General features: G+C 42.1%; 1 protein-coding gene across 1 annotated transcript; it reads right to left on the reverse strand.

Moving 5' to 3' along the window:
• Window positions 1-202: 202 nt before the first annotated feature.
• slitrk6 (SLIT and NTRK-like family, member 6) lies at window positions 203-15,690 on the reverse strand. The gene is made up of 2 exons (XM_085797239.1): window positions 15,179-15,690; window positions 203-2,770 (listed from the first exon to the last, which is right to left on the reverse strand). Exon 2 carries the CDS (start codon window positions 2,753-2,755, stop codon window positions 218-220), a length of 2,538 nt encoding a protein of 845 aa, XP_085653365.1. The 5' UTR covers window positions 2,756-2,770; window positions 15,179-15,690; the 3' UTR covers window positions 203-217.
• Between the last annotated feature and the right edge of the window lie 6,298 nt (window positions 15,691-21,988).

Consider the following 21,988-nt stretch of genomic DNA (forward strand, 5'->3'; position numbering starts at 1 on the left):
TGACACTGTTCACCAGCTACATAACATGGCTGTCAACAAATACAAGGTCACAAAAATAAACCAGTTACATTCTGTGCTACAGTAAAACTTAAAGTGATGTTCCCATGATACATATTTCACACTGTGGAACAAGAGGGCAAACAGGACAAGGCACTTGGTTCAAAACATAATATACATTTTTTTTTTTTTTTTTTTTTTGTCATTCTGCTCCTTCAGCTCAGTTAAATGCAGTTTGATGCTCCAGAACCTCCAAGTAGTCTGGCTCAGTATGCAGGTTAGCTTTCAGTTCAAAGTACTCATTCTTAGTTTGCTCAAGCATGACCTTGCGTGGTCTTGTGTACATAATTGTCTCCATTAGCTTTAACTCCTCCTGGTGCCCCGGGACCTGCATGTCCACAGCAGACTGAAGCTGGGGCATGTTTTTCCTAAGATACTCTGTTATTCCAAGCTGCTGCAGCTCTTTCTCCCTCTCCAGTATGTTCCTGTACAAGGAGTTGGGATTCCCGAGAGTGACGAACTCTGCGGGACACTCTCCAGTCATGGGCCTGAACTTTGAGCTGGGATTCCCTGTGAGAGGAGAAGTGTTCTCCTTCTCCATGATACTCCGGCAGAGGTGGTGCTTAGCGCTGGGATCGTCCAGGCTATAATCCAAATCCACGTCGTGCTCCTTGTGCTGGGAGCAGTAGGTGGGGTTGCGGCAGATCTGAACGATGGGACTGTGTGATCTCTCTTCGTACAGAGTGGCAGACCCCGTTCTCTGGGTCAGAGTGTGGTGTGTAGTTTTCTGCCCATACATGCTGTAATGTAAGTGGATGGGACTATTGTTGCTGTTTTCTCGGGGCTGTTCCTCTGCTGCTTTTTTCTTTGCCCTTCTCCGCCGACGGTGCACAACAAACACCACCAGCCCAGCTGCGCAGAATATAATCATGAGGACAAAAACAAGAAGGCTCAAGATGAGCACAGAGAGTGGGACAGTGTCTGTGAGTGGGCTGAAAAAACCCTTCCCACTGTTGTCAGGCCCAAGTGTAACTGTCACACTCTCCTCCCCACCTGGAGACAGAGGGTAGTAGGTCCCTAAACCAGGACATAGTGTCTCGTGACGGACACTTCTCAGCTCGGCCTGCATCACATTCTTTGGGGTGTGACACAAAATGGAGCCCACCACTGTGTCCTTTCCAAGTTTCTCCACCCATTGTTTGAGGCTGAGCAAGTCACAGCTGCAGTCCCAGGGGTTGTCCTCTAAATAAATCTGCTCTAGCGAGTTGAGTTGATCAAGCACATTGCTCACTGGCAGGTGCATAAGTAGATTTTTCCTCAGGTTTAATTTGGTGAGGGGAACGTTGCGAAATATCTGCGCGGGAAGAGAGCTGAGCAGGTTGTTATTTAATGACAACAGCTTCAGGTTTGGCAGGGGATTAAATGTGCCTGGGGCAATCTCTTTGATAAGGTTGTATTCCAGATACAGGTATTCAAGGTTGTGGAGCCCCACAAACATCGTGGAAAACAGTTTTTCAATCCTGTTCCCATTCAAATACAGTTTTTTCAAACTGCTCAGGCTGAGGAAAGTTTCATTATCTATGTAATCAATTCTGTTGTTGGCCAGGTTGAGCAGTTCTAAACTATCGTATGTAACAAAATCATACTTCAAGAGTTTCTGAATCATATTTCCCGTCATGACCAGTTTAGCGGGGCTTTGCTGAAGTATTCCGATATCTGACACCTTTTGAATCCCTCTGTCCTGACAATGCATCAAAAACCCAGCCACAGGGTGATTGTGACAGGAACAATGTTCCACACAAGGGCTGCCAGGAAAGTGAGAGGGTGTCGGTACCTTGGCGTCGTCTTTGGCGTTGACCAGCTTGGGAATCTGAGACCCTTTGGATGAGGGGGTGACGACCATATCCAGTGACTTTGATGGCTCCTCCAGGTTAATGTCTGCGTGGGATGGGCACAGAACATCCCGCTTCACTTTAGCCAGGATGGTTCCCTTTAGGTGATGCGGTGTGGAGCAGACCACATCCCCAATTGCAGACTGGGCCCTCATGTTCTCCATCCAGATTTTTAAATGTAAGATGTCGCAGTCGCAGACCCAGTCGTTGTCCTCCAGCAGAAGCTCCATTATCCGTCCGATGTGCTCCAAAAACCCCACATACGGCAGCGTCTGGAGCTTGTTGCCACGCAGGTCCAGGTGCGTGAGGGGCACAAACCGGAAAATGTTGCTGGGTAAAAACTCAATGGAATTATCATTCAGGATGAGGACCTTGAGGCGAATCAGTTTGTTGAAGGCCCCAGGCTCGATGACCCGAATAAAATTTGTGTCAGCTTGGAGAAACTCCAAATTCACCAGGCCTTGAAAAGTGTCCTCTTTCAGAGTGACAAGGAAATTGCTATTTATGTGGAGTTTTTTGAGCGAGCCGAGAGCGCTAAAGACCCCTGGTTCCAGCTCTTGTATGCTATTACCCCCAATGTGCAGCGAAAGGGCATTCTTAAGCCCTTCCATTTCCTCAACACGCAGCTCAACCAAGTCATTTTTGTAAAGGTTCAGGTGGAAGGGCACACCTGCCGTGACTTTGATTTGGGAGATTTTGCTGATGTTTCTCTGCTCACAGTTCAGATGAAGGATGCCATCTTTCCCCTCACAGGAGCACAAGGAGTCACAAGACTCACTAATAGAGGATGATGCCTGTGAGGGATGGATATCTTGGGATCGCACCGCAGTGACAAACAAGGCGATGAAAATGATACAGGGCAGCATTTCGGTCGGAGATATCTGTGGAAAAAGGATAGAAGCATAGACAGAGGGGGTGGGGAGGAGAAAAAAGAACATTAAGTACACATTGTTGAACAAGTCATGCAAAGCTTGACACAAGTTAAACGTATAGGCCTGAATAACTCCTCTGTTCAGATCTGTGAGAATGAATGAGTGATATTAAATCCGAATGATTCAAATGTCATTCAACTTTCATGTGTTACATTACTTGAACTTTTGTTGTTGTATGTGTAAAAGTGTAATCGCGTAAAATGACATTTATGGGTGCATTGTATGCATGAAGAGAAGTCACACTCGTGTTGGATGAAAGCATTTGAGTAGACTTGTCTTTATATAGTGACAATACATGAAAAATGTATGATGGAAAAGGCAAACCGTGTTCACATCTACTACTCTACCCTACTTTAATTCTGTGAAAATAATAGTCACACTTCATGAAGTTATCAGTATCATGCCTGCTTTTATTTCTGAATGTTTTACTGCTATGTGGCCTTACACTACTTAGTAATGCTCCGCCCTGTGTGGACTTGAGGAATGGCAGTTAAACTAAGTGTATCTGCTAATGGAAATCGTTATAATCCACATAAAAAAGTCATCAGAATCCGCAGTATCAACCCGGACTCTGAATTTTACCATTGAGTAAATACATTTCACAGCCTGAGCAATGACAGTAAGACAGCATCTCTTTTCAGTGACTCACAGTGGGATAATGGTACATTTTTAAAAGATGACTTTCTCATTTGACTGATTTTATGCCCTTTATATGCAGACTCATCTGAACAAAGACTTACTCAGTGTGACTCATACAAATGCACAAGTCACTTCAGTCCATATTCAAACAGTCACAGCTATATTTATAACTGGCATCTTACACAAAGGGCTGAAAATGAATGGATGTGTCTTTATTGTTCAGCCAATTAACTCACACCCGACTGAACTGAAAGGGAACCGATTGCAATATCGACCAAGCCTTAAGTCATCAATCTGATTTCTTATTCCAGTTATTCTGATTGTGTTAATATGCTGCTCCAAACCGATCTCCAAGCAGTGAAGCACAGCTCCTATGAACTGGCTTTAAACTTCATTGTAAGCAGGATTTAATGCTGAATGACAAGGGAAACGCTGAAATGCGAATTTAATGACAAGAGCCTTCAGCACCACATCGAAATCCATTACATTAATTTGACTAAAATCACAATGGATCAAAGGCTACATCACTCTCAGGGGACTGGTGGAGATGCCATGGAAAGATGTCTCTTCCCATGATCAAGGAGAGCTCGATATCTACTGTTAATGAACAGAATTCTTCAAAGCAATAAGATATGGAGGGAAGACACAGCTGTTCTTGTTAACGAATCTGATTAGCATCTGGAAAGCTTCATTCTAACTTGACAAGGCAAACCCAGTTCAAACCGAACGCATACAGAATGCAATCCCTCTCAAATCCTAATCTTGAATGTTAAAGATATATCCGATTACTGCAGTTGGCTCTGATGAAATGTCTGGCTGGCCCAACACACACACACGAGGGGAGGAGCAAACCTGTCAGAGACGAGCCTTCACCTCCACAGATGAAAAATGAATTTGAGAGTTATAACTTCTCTGCTGTCTATTCTTTCTCCTTCACCTATTTTTTGCCTGTCTCACTGTGTCTCAATACATTTTTGTATTGCTGAATAAAGTTGAAAAAAACAAAACAAAACAAAAAAACAAGTCAACACCATCTCTCACATATTTGATATATATCTAGGCGCACAACCCAAGGTCACTCTGCATTTTCGGCCAGAGGCTCACACTCCTCACCGCACGGACACGTGAAAAACCAACCGTAACAAAAAGAACTGGAGGGGCGGAGGGAGTCATATAAATGTGAAAATATTAATGCAAACGCACTACTCTTACCATATGAAGATAAATAGTCATTGATAATCTACGGAAACAGTCAAATAAAAGTTCAACCTAGATGCAATTTCACTAATTTCTACAGGGACTCACATCAGACGGAATACAGCAGAATAATTAGTTGCCATGTTCCTGCCTCCAGGGACAGCTAGTACTAGGAGTCAGTGCGATGCAACAATAGAGACCCATCATTGAAAAATCTTTCAAAATGGCAGCTCATTATATCTCATTAACAAACCAGTTATTATGCAGAAAAATTGTGAGCGTCAAAGGTTTTTCTTAAAATGATGAAATGATCTTCAGGTAACTCATGCGGGAAGAACATGTTTCATGTCATATCTCAAGGTTTTCATTTTACAGACTTACAAAAACACCCCACAGCCAGAGATATGGCAGCAGTTACCACAGAGGTCTCTGATGTAATATTTATATGCATTTCACAAAAGAAAGGTAAGAAAAGGAACATTTTACCTGCTGTGATGTTACTACCTTTTTTTTTAATATTAGGCATGTAGGCAGATTGTACCAATGTAAAATGCATGAAAAGATAATCAAATGTTGAGCTGCATTTTGCCAGAGCCACCCACACACCACAGCAGCTAAGAAATGACCAACTTGAACCAACAATAGGCAGAAAATAGGGAGCCTTGGTCGTCTGTGGGCTCCAATTACCCATGTTTATCAGTGGAAGATATGAGGAATATAATGAAACACCAAAATAGAATTTGTCAAACCTATTAAATTTGTATTGTTTTGACATTGATAACATTGAGACTGCCTCTATGACCTGGTGCCAAAAATATCTTTGGCTATTTCCTTTCCATTATGTCTCTGCATTTGCTTGTTCTGGAGTCTGGTAGTGGTCATGGCTGTGACCCTGATGGCTCAGAAGACAACTCGAAATGAAACAAAGACTAATAACAGATGCTATCGCATGCGGCATGATAACACACTGCTGAGGGCAAATATGGAAAGGCATTAGCTGCACGCGCCCTTTCTTCTGTATTTCAAACAGATTTGTCTAACTGATCCATTTTTCAGGCAATCAATGTTGCATGGGACTCGGCGTGACGGGCATTGGAGATGAAATGCTCTTCCGGTGCCAGTCTTTCACTGTGCTCTCTTTTCCTGATTCAAATGAGCATCTCTAGCTGTTCAGACAATTCAATTACAGACCTACTGAAGCTCTATGAGTTCTCCCATCATGCATGTGGGTGAAGTCAACTCATTGTCCAACATTAAATGAGACGAGTTTGAAGTGGAGAAGAAAGTCTATTAATGGGATATGTTTCACATAATTCAAGCACTATTGAATACACCACAGGCTTTGCCCACTTGCAGACCCATAAATAGCATATTCACACTTTATTTGGACCAGCTCCTTATATGGTATTGTTCCTGTGCAGTGATGTACTCCATAACGTCAAGGAACATGAATCCAGTGCCCCCTCATTATTATGATATCATGTCACAGTTGGCATGTTTCCACTGCAGGAACTTCGGGGTAATTTTACGGGGCTGGGGTCGGGGTTGTTGGTGCCTGTCTCCACTGCAGGGACCTCCCCTAAAGGACAATTTACAGGAACTTTTACAGGGCCGAAAGGAGTCTATGCCTCTGGGTAGATACTCAGATTGGCCCCGAAAAACTCCTGGGTGGGGCTTGAGATTTGCCCAGAGCTGATTGGTCAAGCTAAGATAATAGGTGGCATTTTTAAAACCCAGCATTATTAAGTCTATACTGCTGGAAAACAACAACAAGAGACTATGCAATGATCAAAACTGTTGCACGTCGCCACAAGAGCCCGCGGGTCCTGGTCTGCAGTGGAGACGCGGCCGCTGAGAGGGCCGTGTAAGGACGGTTCCTGTAGAAGCTCCTCCCCCCTCCCTTTACCAGGAACTCCCGCAGTAGAAAACGTGCCTATTGACAAGGTTTCTCCCGTATGATTCTAGCAGACATTTTCTCCCAGATAAGTCATGAATATACATGTTCATATGCTACACAGATACATCTCTGATTCATCTCCAACAGTGCAGAGCGATGTTCTGTGAAACTGCTTCCACATTGATCAGATTTAAATATATTCTCTAATGATCAATGCACATAATATTCTCCTCCCACTCAACGCTAAGGAGATGGCAGGGATATTAGAACGTCACAGGAAATGACTAAACAAAAATAAGCCTTCACATCACTCACAACTTTTGCGCTGGATTGGTCTACAGGGCCTGCAGCCATGGATACAGTAGGCTATCCAACACACAGACAGGAAGTGAGGTTCACCACCTTGGCTCCACAATGCTGCACCATACTCCATCACTAAACTTAATTTCATTTTCTTCTTGGCTGTCTACCAGTGCACCACCAACAGGCATAATTAGGCTGGAGACATTAGATTTACTGTCACGGCTGGTCTATGTAGTGTGAATGAGCAATGGAGTTAGACATGTTGCCAAACCTCTGCTGATAAACTCAGCACTGCAACACTTACTAGAGATCACAATCATTTTGACATTGACGAGTGTATATCATCTCTGTAGTTGCAGATTTTCCTATCCACTTGACCTTGAACTGATTCTGACTCAGGAAGACAGTGTTATCTACCATACATTAAGAAAGCTATGGATGGCACTGAGCGTGTAATCTTTACTGAATATCACCAAGCACACCTTCCCTTCTCTTCCATTGATTGTGAACGCTTCATGCACCAAACGGCCAGAGCGCCGCAGTACCACTTATTTTTATCCTCCATCCATTTGTCATACTTTGCAGTGAATGACACACACAATACAGACACAGTGTGTGACAACGCACCATAAACCTGGAATTGAACTGTACTGAGTAGCATGCGCACTTTGCAGCTGACAGTTTAGGACATTATTTTTAGATAATATGAAAACAGCTATAGTCATGTTCCGTCCTCGTCACTGTCAGAGTAAGTAAGGCATGCCGGAACCGCAAATAGCCCATAAGGCAGCAGCCTAATTCCTTTTTCTGTAGCGTGAGGCAACTTGATGTACAAGTATGAAAGGCTTGTTATCCCTAGTGGCCTCAGACAGATAGAGCCATTCTCCCAACTGCGTCAAGACTGATAAAAGTCACTCCACATTTGTGCTACAACATATCATGTGGGTATCTTGTGGATAATCCCGACTTTTCCTGTAGTTTAAACTTGTTTTATAAGGCTTCACGGTCACCTTAGCTCTTCACATTTTATGACCTCAGTCCTCCTCATTGCTAGGCTACCTGCAGTCCTGGTGATTTATGGATCTTGACAATATCAAGGTTGAAGGAGTAAATTTTAATTCACTTAAGTTGGAGGTTCCCTGTCAGAATCATATAATTAGTGCTTCATATACTGGTGTATTTCCAACACATCAGAAGGCTAAAATGCAGATGTAATCTTTGCTCCACAGCAAGCATCAAACACAATGAGTCTGGACTCCAAAGAGGTGTTCTCAGACTAAATATTATTCTTAGACCCATTATCCAAACTCTCATTTTATGCCAAATTAAGTCTCAGTGTGGGTGCAAAGAGTGTGAGCTCTTACCATAGAGGCAGGCTTTAAGCCTATAGTCTATCAGGGATAGTACAGACTTTCCCAAGTTCCTTAACTGCCCTATATTTTTCTATTTATCTGCTTTCCTTTGAGATATCCACAAAATCAATACATATTGAGCAGCTTGAGGAAACAGTCTAACATCAAGTAGACCAACTCGGCCAAACTTGTGCACTTTCAACTATTAAATCAACCCCACATTCCCCACCTGGATAGCAGTCAGGCTCTAGCAACCTATGCTTCCTCCATCAACTGCTCCGCCATGCAGAAACAAAGATCCTTTTGGCAGCACTGTAAGCACACAGCCTTGGTGACCAGGGGAGCGAGGATCATGTCCCATGCTCTGCTGGCTGCGACAAGGGTTGCATCTTTAGAAACATCATCAGTGGCCTGTTAAAAAGCGAGATCAGCTGTGTCCTTTCTCATGTCATGCAGCCGTTCTAACAGCTGGCAGTTGATCATAAGGGAATGTATAAGTGGTAGGGCCCAAACTGCTTTGCAGATGGAAACCTTATACATAGTATCTCTGTTATTTGAGTAAAAAAAGATTATCTCCCTACCTGGTGTATTGCATAGCCTCCTCACTTACTGTTCTCAGCTGGTGGGCCTTAATTTCTGATAGAGAACATATGCATGATAGCACTAATAATAGAAGCACAAAGACTGTGTGTGGAGGGAGGGGGTGGCTCAGCTCCCCTGGCAAGCGTGATTTAGCAGGCTTGCATTTCAAATGGTCTGTTTAACTAATGCGCAGTAATTAGTTCTCCAGAAATGAGCAGGCAGATTACACAAGTGTATAGTGGCGTTGAGGTGCATTTGGTAAGGAAAGACATCTGCACCAAACAGATGTATATCTTCTGTCTGCATCATTGTCCCCTGGAAAAGGGGCACATTCTATTCAGCAGTGACTCACCAGGGCCCAGCAGGACTGGTGAATTGTAGATAAATTCATTCAGCATACTCAATACAGAGGCAGCTGTATCTGGAAAGTCTGGCACATCACAAGAGAAGCCAATTTACAGCAGAAAAAAATAATGCATTTTTGCAGAGGGTTGTTGCAGAGTTATATCATCTTGGTAATAATTTATTCTGTAAAGTTGTTAATTAGTTACCCAGGAAAAGTTGGGATGTCATACAGAATGATCTCAAGTCCTCTCAGTTTTTATCTGTTCTCAGTTGCTTGAATTGGCCATTTAAAAGAAGTATCCGCCTCTCAGTCGAATAGGGCCACAGGGTAATGGTAATGACAGTCCCATGATTCAGTCCATAAATAGGTGTAGATGTGCTGTCTGATATACAAGCTTCAGTCTCAAAGGAGCCACGCGTTGTAGGTAGACAGACCTGCTTACTGAGCATAAAAAATGTATAGGGCGTCATCTAGAACATTCTGTAGTGTCAGAACAACAGGACTACGAGGCCAATCACACCATGGTTCTTGCTGACCTCAGATATGCCTCTCATCCTCGAAAGCAAAATGACACACATCAAGGAACTGTATAAAACAGTTAGATTTTCAATGGGTTAAACTAAATTAAACATCAATTAACAAACTACAAGTATGTTAATTGTTATGTCAGTAAAACATTTGTAAAATATGAGCGCTGCCTCGAAACTTTCACACTGCCGTTAATATCAACAAGCCACAAATGATTTTCACTTAACACCCAACATCACCTAAGAGACATTTTAAGTCCCACTCGTACATCAATCCAAATAAATGCAGCAGCAACAAAAGGCCAAGAAAGGTTTTAATGTTTGTTTGTGTTATGTAATATCACCTACATTCATAGCAAGTCACTTTAACAGCATTAGCTGCTTGTCATTGTTACTGTATTTATGTTTCTTAATTTATATTTAAAGAGATAATGGAGTAAATGAAAGTGCTGGTTACATGTAGCCTATCTAAGTGCTAAAGTGTGCTCCAGGAAAAAAAGACCAGTGCAAGTGAGGGAGGAAAGAGAAGCGATAATGATGATAATGATTCTAAGGTCATTTAGTTTGAAGCTATTCTGTCTCGCATGAACAGGCCTGCATCACATCCTCCTGGACACCAGCACCACTGCTGAAAAAAACCAGAGGGGGAACACTGGGTCTACTATAAGATGTTAATAACATTATCACATTCTCATGCAATTACACGTAATGACATGTAATGGATGCTCTAAAACTCATGAGATTATGGTGTTATGAATGCATTTCTTGTGTTTGTGCTGTCTCCTTTTGGCAGACCATACCTTGTTTTTTTGAGTTTCACTACTTACAGTTCCTGCTGAGGTTACTAATTAGACAAACAAATACAAAGTCATTAGCTGGTTTAATGACCACATCTGCTAGTGGATGCCGTCATCAGTAAAAGCTGAATGGTATCAGCTAAAAAGACAATTAAGCCAGAAGTCAACTATGAAATATACTTTTGAGGAATTGTAGGAATTGTAATATGAGATTGTATTAAATATTTTCTATTTAATTAATTGATGTTAAAGTGCCATCAGATAGTTGTGCATTTTTGAAAATTGAAAACACTTTTGAGTGTTCAAGTATGTTGCGCCCATGCTTGTCCATGAGAACAATGAGAAAAACTATACATAAACAAACACAATACTGTCATACTAACTTTAATCCCTGGAGATTAGCTGTAAGTGTCCTTGTAAAAACATATCATATGAAAAAAAGTCATTCCAGGATAAAGATTAGCACAAAGACTGTCTTGTTTGGGAAACGTGCACAAGCAAGTTTTACCTCTAACAGAAAGTCACTGGCTGGATCATGTATTCAGATTCTTTCCCAGCGCTCACTGTTTATTCACTAGACGGACCATTATTCATTCCCGACTCACACTGGGATCAGTGTAAAGTTGCTTTAAGATGCATCACCTATACAACCAAATGCTCAACCCACCCAACGCTGAGCAGACTGATGCAAAGTGCCTCCAGAGGATCCAGTACATGACCACTGGAAATAACAAGTATGAAACGGAGCAGGCTTAAACAATACACAGCCTGAGACTGAGCATCTGGCATGAAAACATTCACAGTGAACTAGAACATAGCTTCACTCAATGGCCCTCAACAGGATAAGCTGGTTAGATGGAAAGACTGATAATTGTCAAGCCTGTGCAAGCCAGTGTGCAAATTACTGTACACTTATTTGCATATAATAGTATTTGCTGATAAACAAAAAGGAGCATGTGACAAAAAAAAAAAAAAAAAAAACAACTTGCAGAGTGATCACAAACAGCAAAGCTTTGACTGCCAGTGAATAAGACCTTCAGTGTAAAGCTTTAATGTTTTGATTTTACTTGTGAGTCTGAGTCTGAGTTCATGGGGTGATGCTTTACCTGCACTGCAGTCTCACTCTGGGAGTTAGGCTGATAAAGCAGGTATTTCTTTTACATAAAAGTCTTGTTCGGACACGGATGATGGCAATTTTAATGCAGATTAAGGAATCGTGTTTTTCCTGGTCCTTCCTTTTCTTTTTTGGGGTCAGGTACCATGCCTGAGTTAATTGAGTGTCTGCTGACAGAACAACTACAGAGACTTGAGCTGACCCGCACTGTCCTACTGAACAAGACCTTTCAAGACCAATTAAGTAAGAGTGCCACAGCGGCCAGTTTAAAGAAGCTGGACAGCATTCTAAAGCTCCTGTTAAAACCTGTTCAAGGAAAAAAAGAGAAACTTCAAAGTCAAACATCAAGAACGCCTCATGCAGCACACCTAATTCCTTATTTGTTTTTGTTATTTTTGGATGGATTACTGCCAGCTAACCTTAAAATGCACATAACAATAACACAAAAACTGAGGATTACGTGCGTTTATATACAACACAGAGTGTACAGCACGTCTGGCAGAGGAAGTGTGCGCATATCACACGTGACACGTTGACGCAACAGAAGGGAGTGTTGCACTTCAAACAAAGACAGAGGGCTGTTTATTGTCCTAAATAATCTGCTCACTGAGCATTTCATCAGAGTGCTAACCACAGCCCATCATATTTCATGTGCTGCTTTCCAAACAGCAGGTTTTTCAATATTCATGCGGCATGAAGCAAGATAGATAGATAGACAGATGCAAGACTCAGCACCTGTCATGAAGGTCTGTTTTCAACACCGTGTTGCAGTGCACATCAGTATTTTTTTAAGATATCAGTTTGAAACATTGATCAGTAACAAAAGCGTCTTCAAAAAATCATGAATCTGTTGTGCTGAAAATGATTTAAAGTGTTGTTTCTAGGTTTGGACTGAGGCTCCTAATATTTTTAAGTAAGTGGAAAAAGTTTGTCTGGAGGCCTGCGAGGACTCCATCAACTCGCCAGACTCCAATAAGAGATCCATTGGCCTGCAGCGCCCACCCTCCTATACTATGTCTCTTGACAGAGCGGTTTATAGCAAGAAGAGCTTTTACTGAAAGAGGCTATTTTCTCCCAGTTGTTTGAGATAACACACTCTTAGACCACAGCAATACCACATGCAGTGACTAAGCACAAGCAGGCAAGAGCTACTTTTAATAATACAGAGTGTCTTGTCTGACAATTACATGTGTTTTACAGAGTGCCGAGTCCAACCTGCTCATTTACTCCAATTTTCACCACTTCACTGCAAAACATGAAGCATAAATACCAACGACCTGCTTTAACAGCAGAAAGAGAGACCCTCCCCACCACCCTCCCTCTTTTTTAGAGGTCACCGACCAAAAAACAGTTATGTGCATCCACCAATACTTAGAGTCAGGCTGCTTTTGCTCCAGGGTTGAAACAGAGAATGAGAAGGAGATTAAGATTGAGAATGCGAGACGGTGAAACTTGTTGCATCCAGCCAGAGGTTGTTCCATTTCACCCCGACATGGGATCCCAGATTAGAGCTCCCTGCACTCTATTGCTTTAGCGTGCATGTGCCCAACTGTGTGTGTGTGTGTGTATTTTTTGCCCTTGTGTGTGCTCGTCCTCGGCCTTGTTTATGGACATGCACTCACTCCGACCGTCCATCAACTTCCCAGAGTGCCCTGCAGTGTTCCCAGGCACCAATTATGGTGGGACTTGTCCCCCTTTCCCTCTGTATTGGAAGTGATGTGGCTTGCCCTACAGGGTCGACACCACCACTACACCCACATATCTGCAGAGATTCTGCCACTGCCCGCGGCCCTCCACCGCAATCCTGGAGAAATGATAATTATGACATCCGCCCACTCAAGAGGCAAGCGCTAGTTCAACTCCCTTGCCCCCTTGCTCCTTTTTTTTTGAGTGGTTCAATATTCTGTGGGCTAGCACTGCCTCTCTTCTCCATGTCTTAGAGAAGCAGAGGCTCTCCAATATATCTGCAGGACAGAAGTGCGCTTTAATAAAGTTTCACAGTGCCTCCCTCCCTTGTTCTATCTGTGAGCTCATAGCCCTAAAACTGCAGACACAATCACACCAATTTCTTTTGCACATTCCAACAAACAACAATGCAACACACACACACATGCACACTTATCTTTCCCTTCAACGCAGTGTAATTTGTTCAATTGAGATATAACAGCCAGTGCACCACCTAACATCCACAACTGCTCATTTCTGTCAACAATTTGCTGTGGTAGGATGATCACTGGTACTGAGCTTGTGAAGCTGACAAAAAAGAGGTGATACCTGTTTATTTAAATTCAAATAACCACATGCAGATGTCTTGTTAACTTTTGGGACAAAGCCTCAACATGAACACAGCATGTGTGTGTGTGTGTGTGTGTGTGTGTGTGTGTGTGTGTGTGTGTGTGTGTGTGTGTGTGTAATTTATTCAATTGCCTCGATTCAGGCCTCTTTAAAAAAATCATCAATCAATAATTGATCCCAAGTCATTCAGGCACATCAGATTTGGAGCTCTTAAAACTAATCTATGAAATTATTAACCACTGATTAATCCAAGCACAAAATTGAAATCCAAACTCAGTTATGCAACCCACACAACTTAAAGCTAATTAGAGACACTTGTTCCCTTCATTAAGTCGTACTTAAATGGGACAATAACCTCATCCTTGAATGGAGAAAAGAAATGCAATCCTGCAGGACAAAGTACAAACTGATTAAATGAAGCTTGATTACAACGAGGATGTATTCAATCAGCTGTGGTTTATAGTATGGCAAGAAATGTGTGGTTAATATTAAAAGAGCCCCTTAATGTGTTTCAATGAGATCAATTGTAGCAGAGATGAAACGAACATCTTCCATGTGAAAAAGCAGATGTCCTCCCTTCTGATTGGCTGAGTCTTATCAGAAGTCTTAATGCTGTCCTTATTAAAAAAACACACCTGTGACCATTAACACGTAAATATGAATATTCAAACGCCACAACTATATTTAGCTGTGGCCACAAGCCAGAAAATGAGGAACCATTAAGGCACTGAAATTCGTCTCCATACAGAGGATTGCTTCTGCAGTAGAAAAACCAAAACCAAAACACATACACTAAAAACCAAAGCAATTACAGCAAAGATGTTAGTTTTCAGTGTGTGGTTGAAAAGCATTATAAGGGGACATCCGGCTGGATTACCATACGCCTGCACAGTGCCGTAGGATACAGTAACTGCGTGTGGCAAACAGCCAGGTGTGCTGAAGGTAATGGAGTCCCCTCAGGAAAACTCACTGGTCCCCTCTCTGTTTTCCTCTCTGTCAAGTCCGCACACTTTTTCACAGGACTTTGTATCGTGGTGATAAATGGCTCTGCAGTGCACATACTGTACATTTTACAGGAGAGCTCTTTCTCCTTTTATTTTTTAAAAGGGTGAAATATGGAGAGGGTCAACTGCTCTAACATAGTTGAGCTAGTTGGAACCTGCCCGTAATGGACACCTGGTTTCTGAGCCACCTACTGTATAACACAGCAGTGAAACCTTCCTCTCTACCTGGTCTATAAACTAATTAAGCTCATTAAAGTACAAACGCATACATATTAGACATTAGTGACAGTGCTTCGTGACTTACCGACTAGAACTGATGAAAAACGAGGAAGGCTATAGTCCAAATTTCACCGTGCTCAGTCCATCAGTGGATGCGGGGGAAACCGACGCATTGAAGGAGCCAATCTCTCCAACACTTTCTCTCCGATTCCAGCGGGCTGCTTAAACAACCGGGGCTGACACACGAGGAAACTTCACTGTCAGTGCCCCTGCTCAGTCCTCCGCTGTCTCTCCCACAACTGACTACACTGGGGATACCAATTATTCCGTTGCGCTGGGGGGATCGCGAGGCGCCGGTCCCGGGATAATGATGGTGATGATGTTGTTGGTGGTGTTGAGGGTCGCCCTCTTCCCACAGCCACCCACAGTTTATTATAATTAAGTTGCAGGTTCGAGCGGCCAAAATGAAACTGTTGGTTAAAAAGAAGTTATCATTTCATGTTTCCCAAGTCCACTCTGTGACAGAAGCGCGCACCGTGTGGTCCACTCGCGCCGCGCCGCGCGCACTGCACTTAACCAATCTGTGATATATTGGAGTTGCTCCGTAATTTGCATGCTGTAGGTGGACGGCAGGAGAAGGGAAGCAGTCAAGGCAGCCCTGCTACACAGTGGGAGTTCTGGTGATGCCTTTCAGAATAAAAGCCCAGAGGGGGCGCATGAACAAGCGCTTCAAACTGAATTCATAGATTTGTTTCTCATCCATTCACACCGCAACGATTTGTGTGAGACATTGTAGAAGCATATAGGAACATCATGTGGACTCATCTTTATCTATATATAGTCTCACTCAATATATAATGAGTGTAAAGAGAAAATCGAGTCTGGATTTGTATACAGTTCCATGTCCTGTAACCATTTTCAACTGGAGAACTTTATTTAGAAAGGAATATTGCCCAGTTCCGGTATTTCCCTGCCAACATGTGGTGACTTTCCGTACAGCTGGGAGAGCTCTGTAGCAGTTACACAGAGCTCCTCCTCTTGGAGGTCTTAAAATACCAAGACAAAAAAATAAAGTGCATGCATTGATTTCTTTAAATAGCCTGGATGCAGCACCAAGCCCAAAGTATGATTATGATGCTATTTAATTGACATGTACCAAAATACATCCAAAACACGGATTAATAAGAAAAGGAGCCAAAAACATTTTAGGCTTATTAGAATAGCATGAGTCCTCATGTGGGAGCCAATGAGACATTCAGTCCAGTTGTTGGGTCTTGTGGGAGGATGCATTGGCGCAATGCCTGCCATCATGCAGTGAACTGGGGCTTCAAGCTGCTCTATGTCCTTGAACATGACACTGAAGTGCCACCAGTTCAGCCAGACCACTAAACACCCTGAGGTGCAGGGACTGATCAAATATAATCATTATTATCCCTAGGCAAACAACTAACTACTGTAAGTAACCTGAGGTACAGAAACTCTCTGTAGCTTTCTGGTTGATCACTTTCAGATGTCTCCCTCCCACTGCGGTTTTGTGTGTCTACTGCGCAAAGCCAAGCGGGTTTGTCACAGGATTAGTGTCACTTTCGCTCCCATCTGGAACATCATAGTGTGGTGCAAGTCTGAGCTTGACCCCACCGCTGACCCAACCCAGATACAGCTTCTCAAAGGAGGTGGTCGGAGGATTGAGGCAGCAGAAGTGAATACAAAGTGAAAAATTACAACCTCAGTAATACTCAAGGGCTTTTAATGCAGTGTTGCTGCAGAATGAGAGAGTTAGCTTGACATATCACTCAATATCCCATTTACACAGCCTGATGTCATCCAGAAATATGTTTTGCAAGCAAATTTGAGCATTTAGACAAAATAGAAATCAATATTTAAACAGTGTGTGTCGCTTTAACGACAAATTATTATATTCAAGAGCAAGCACCGTGTATTTAAAAAAAGATTTTGCAATGTCTCTCTTCAAATAACTGCCCAACCTAATGCCTCTTTCTCTTTCAGAGTAAACATACTGTATTCTTTCAGTGGCGCCTTGTTGAATAGTGTTTTTTCATCTGCATTAGACTGTGGCTTTTGTGTTAATGAAGCCATCAGTTTGGTCTTATCACATGAGTGTGAACTAATAACTGATAAAACCTATGGATTATGACGCCATCTCTTGTTCTCTGTTTACTTTTGCAGACTGCGACAGGGTGTTGACACAGCCGTCATCTCCAACAAGGGTAGGCTGTGTTTAATTATTTATTTCCTTCATAGTTTTCCCGTTGTTTGATCACAGGATAAGGTCGCCTTTGTTCATAATCAAATAAGACATTAACCCTATCAATGTGCAGATGGGGCAGCTTGGTGCATAACACGCATTAGCTGAATGAAACTAACTCTAAAGTGGAAGTTGCACAAAGATGTTGATAGCTGAGCATGTAAAGAAACATGTCATAATTTATTCACATGTATTTTAAATTATGTTTACAATTGTAGTCAGCTTTCATACGCTCTCATGTATCTAGAGTGTGTGTTGTTTAATTAGCTGGAAGGACTGGATGCATTCTGGGGAACACAGAGGTCACAGGCAGTGGGTGGGTGACATAGGAGAAATGTGTTGAATGCAGGAAACAAAACAAGCTTACAGTGTTTGACTTTTCCAGCGATGGTCTGAGATGTTGATTCTACCTGGTGGTGTTTTGAAGCTGGAGGTTTTTAAGTTGTTTGCAGCAAATATCTCATCAGTGTTGCTTTTTTGGATAACACATCACGTGTTTCCAGTTTTCCCCTTTTCTTGCTGTTGCATAGCAGCAACATGCAAGCCAGCAACTGTCAACAGTGACACTGAGTTAATTTTATTCATGGAGGGCTGTTTTTTTTTTTTTTTAAATGAAAACATTGGTTTTCTTTTAATGTTTGTTTTTCACCATGGGATCCCCAAGATTTCCCCACTGTAGTTTGTAAGCTTGTAAGATACAGAGCCAAGCGCTCCAGGCCGCAGCGCATGCATTCTGATTTCAACATTTTGTACAGTGAACACCATTAAAACTAAAAGTGAAATAAAAAGTAGGGTGACATTCACAAAGGAACTGTTGGTTGGCAGCTGTTCAAAATGCATCTGTCCTATTTTCTCCATAATCATTTACTTAATAGCGACGGGGAGGGTGGGTGGGGGGTTGCTTTGTCGCCAGCGTGATCCCACGTCTGCACTTTCTCTTGGCGCCCCTTCCGCAACAAGTGAGGTGTTACCTCTATACATTGAAAGCCATTGTATCAGCGCAATTACATGCCTCCCTCTTGTCTAACAAAGCAGCAGATATGAATGTCTGAGCCTGAAGATATATAAGGGAAGGACTGCATCAACAGCAAGTCTCCATCCGGCTCTTTTACAGTCGGATGTGTGAAGATATGTTGTTGATCTCACAAAAATCCTTTATCAAGAGAATGTTCAGCATCAAGGCTACACGCATTAATTTATTTGCTGAATAACTGATTTTGCTAGTTTAGTGGTTAAAACCGTCTCAGTGCATAATTTAAAAACATTTGAGTCACATCTTTCTGTGGTAGCTTGTCTTTTTCTGAAAGTTGGACGCCTTTTGAAGAACTTTCCTTTTGCTAAACAGAGGATTTTTACATAATGCTTTGCATAATGGCTCTGTTACAATATGCACAATTATCATCAATGTATTCCGCAGCTGTTTGCCTATGTTTTTCTCCATCAAGGTCACATCCTTTGCTGCATTTTAGGAAACGGAAAAAATCATACTGTACATGTGTTCTCGGCTTTGTTTGGACCTGAAGGCATACAGATTTGGAAACCCATTCAGAGTTATATCCTCTCTGCTCCTACTTTTAGTACTCTTGATGTCACTATCCGTCATCGTCATTGAAGCAGCACAGCACCCAGGAAGCCAAAGGAGTACAACCCCATGCCGCGTGATGAGATCCAAGAGACACGGGCCACTTTTTTGCTTATCTGCGAGAAGAATCTCTTCTCAAATAATGGAAGATCTATGTGCATCTGTGTGTGTTTTTGTCTTGGCCTAAGGAGCTGGCCCACCCACAGTCCTACGCTGTGCAATTTGTGTGCTGCAGTCTGAGATGTCTCACATGCTCTGCATCAGGGATTCTTATGAAAGAAGAAGAAAAAGAAGAAAAAAAAGTCTTGCCAGGACCCAGACTGGGAAAATTTAATCTCGCTCCTTACTGCTTCTCCTGTCGAAAGAAGACCTATTAGAACCAGGCCTTTTCAACCCAAACTTTAGAATCCCATTGAGGCCTTTACTCCGCTCACCTCAAGCTCTCAATCGTGAAAAACTGGTGAGTTAAAGTCCACAGGCTACCACTGTATTGGATTAGGGTCAACAAACACTGCATGCTGTTTGAGCTAAAAAAAAACCCCAAAAAACATCATATCAAAAATGTACTCAAGTATACCGAATGGGAATGAAAGTGCAGGAGTTATTTACACATTTCTGCATCAATTAAACCCCTTAACACCCAGAGTTTCTTTATTTTTCTCTTTCTAAAGTTGGGGATAAAACCATCCTATTCCATGCAGTCTGACCGAATCATATTCTGTATATTCTCTATCATCTTGTTCCAACTCATCTCTGTGAGGTTTACACTGAGTGAAATATTCAAGCTCAACATGTTTTCATACGTAGCTGCCCGATTCAATCATACAGTAGTGTGTACTAGAACATTTTTTAATACTGCTCCCTCAAAAATACAACTTGAAATATTTGGCATATTTTGAAACTTTTGGGATTTCAAACTGATTTTTGAAAGTTCCTCAGATTTGGATGATGTTTGGCTGCTCAGCAGAAATTAGTGACGACATGTTTATGAGGTTTTTATCTGTAGGTCAGTGTCACACGTCTAGTGAGATTTTGAGGATTTATGGAATTTATGGAATTTATCGAACTGAGGAATTGTGTTTTTGTTAGTAAGTTACATTTGTTGGATGTGGAAACCTGCATTGGAGTTGCACACTATGAGAAATAGATGTTGATTAAGATAGATTTTGGTAGGTCCGGGGATGGGCCTTAGCTGGTATCAGCCTCTGGCTAACATGGCTCTCAAGCAGTAGCATGCACAGCCATTGAACTGTTGCAAGTTCCAGATCATTTGTGTTGACGTCCAAGTTTCCCCCTCACTTTGTGTGTGTTTTTTTTGAAAAATGCACGGCTCAATCTATCATAAAATTGAGACCGTTTTTGTGATATACACCAAGCATTTCCAATTAATGAATGACAACTGCAGCATTTTTGTTTGTTCGTTCATTGTTATTGACACGATGGAAATTATGGCAAGCAGGACCTTTGCAAAAAAGGTTTAAAAAAAAAAGATCCCAACAAGTAAATTCTTACCCGAATCTTAGCAAAATATGAATGTTGAGCGTCATCATTTTAGTTTAGTGTTAGGTGTTAGATCATAGTGAAGTTTCCGGACGGAGAACGGAGTTGTAGCAAGACGATAGTAACGAAGCTGGGTGCTTCAATAAATTAAATAAGGTCACTGTTGATACTTTTGATAATGCTAGTCTGTTATCACTGAGCTATTGTCAGCTTGAAGCACCAGACCACGGAGCGCCAAATCACCCGGGGACACATGAATGGCTTCCGTGTCTCCTCTCTTATCACCTGTCCTTTTAAAACCGTGTTCAGTCTCGGGAAACATCCTTTCACGGTTCTCTACCCATAGCAAGTGTTGAACTTTTCTACTACACTATGCGGCTGGACTTGTTGGATGAGGAAAGTAGGGCAAGTCATAGGCTAAGTCAAAGATAGGATTCATGTGTTTGAAAAAACAACACCCCCACCCCCCACCCCAACCCCTTTAACTGTAAACACCCTGGATGACATTTACTCAGTGTCTACTGTTGTAGCAGTCAGAGACAAGCAAAAAGCACAAAAACACTACGCAAACACATGTGCTGCATGGTTGATATTTACACATACTAACTCTCAAAGTGTGTGATGACAGCTACTTTCAAATTGTTCAGGGTCAGTCGCCTCTGTTTTTTGTTAGCACAGCGACTTAGCAGCGTCAAGGCAAAGAACTCTGGCTCTACCCCAGTTTCAAATGCTGCCTTTTTGACAAACATGTATGAGGCTGCAGTGCGTGATGAGAAGAGAATGCTAATTTCCCTCACTGACTCAAGTCCAGACTTGCAGGATACATGATTGCAGCATTCTGGCCGTCCAACCTGTCCTTGCAGTATTGCACAATTAGGAGAGAGTGTCACTCACAAAGCTAAGTATAGATGTGCGCACTTTAAAGCATTGTAGCATCTTGATAGTTCAAGGGTTCATGACCAGAACTCGTAGGTGAAAGCTACGTGGGAAAATTAAACTTTTGATGTTCTTAAATGCAGTTTCATGTCTACTGTTAATCGGTTTTATAGAAGACACGATTCAGCATCAACGGTTGTGTTCTGTAGTCTATATTTTCTGACTGGAAACACACCCCAAGCTACAGCATGCTCTTCCGTAACCTTCATCGACAGAGGTTTGTTTTCTACATCGTTGCTCTGTCTGTGGTTAGCAATGATTTATGGTTTGTAATGAGATATTTTGTTGCATACTGTGGTTGTTTGAGTAACCACCAATAGAAAAAAAAAAGAAATTTAAAGACATAATAAGGCAGCGCTACAGGCCGCTGAACCTTAACTGCTTTGAGCACGGCAGGAGAGCAACTTGCTTTAATTTCACCCTCTTTGTTCATTCTCTTTTTAAATCACTTTCCTGCTGTATTGCATCCTTGTGTGCTAAATGTCACCGCTGCCTTAAAAGCACAGCACAGTGGAATCTAGAAAGTCACAGCTGAAATTCATACCTTCCTTCAAAGAGCTTTACAGATATCAGGCATGCCAAGCAACTGCTTTCCTACTTTCATTCAATCA

Source organism: Trachurus japonicus, chromosome 2 (genome assembly GCF_045865225.1).
Source record: "Trachurus japonicus isolate A0001 chromosome 2, Traja_1.0".
In the NCBI taxonomy this organism is placed as follows: Eukaryota; Metazoa; Chordata; class Actinopteri; order Carangiformes; family Carangidae; genus Trachurus; species Trachurus japonicus.

Coding starts and splice junctions, on each gene's coding strand:
- slitrk6 (XM_085797239.1), bottom strand. CDS start 2,755: ATGCTGCCCTGTATCATTTTCATCGCCTTGTTTGTCACTGCGGTGCGA.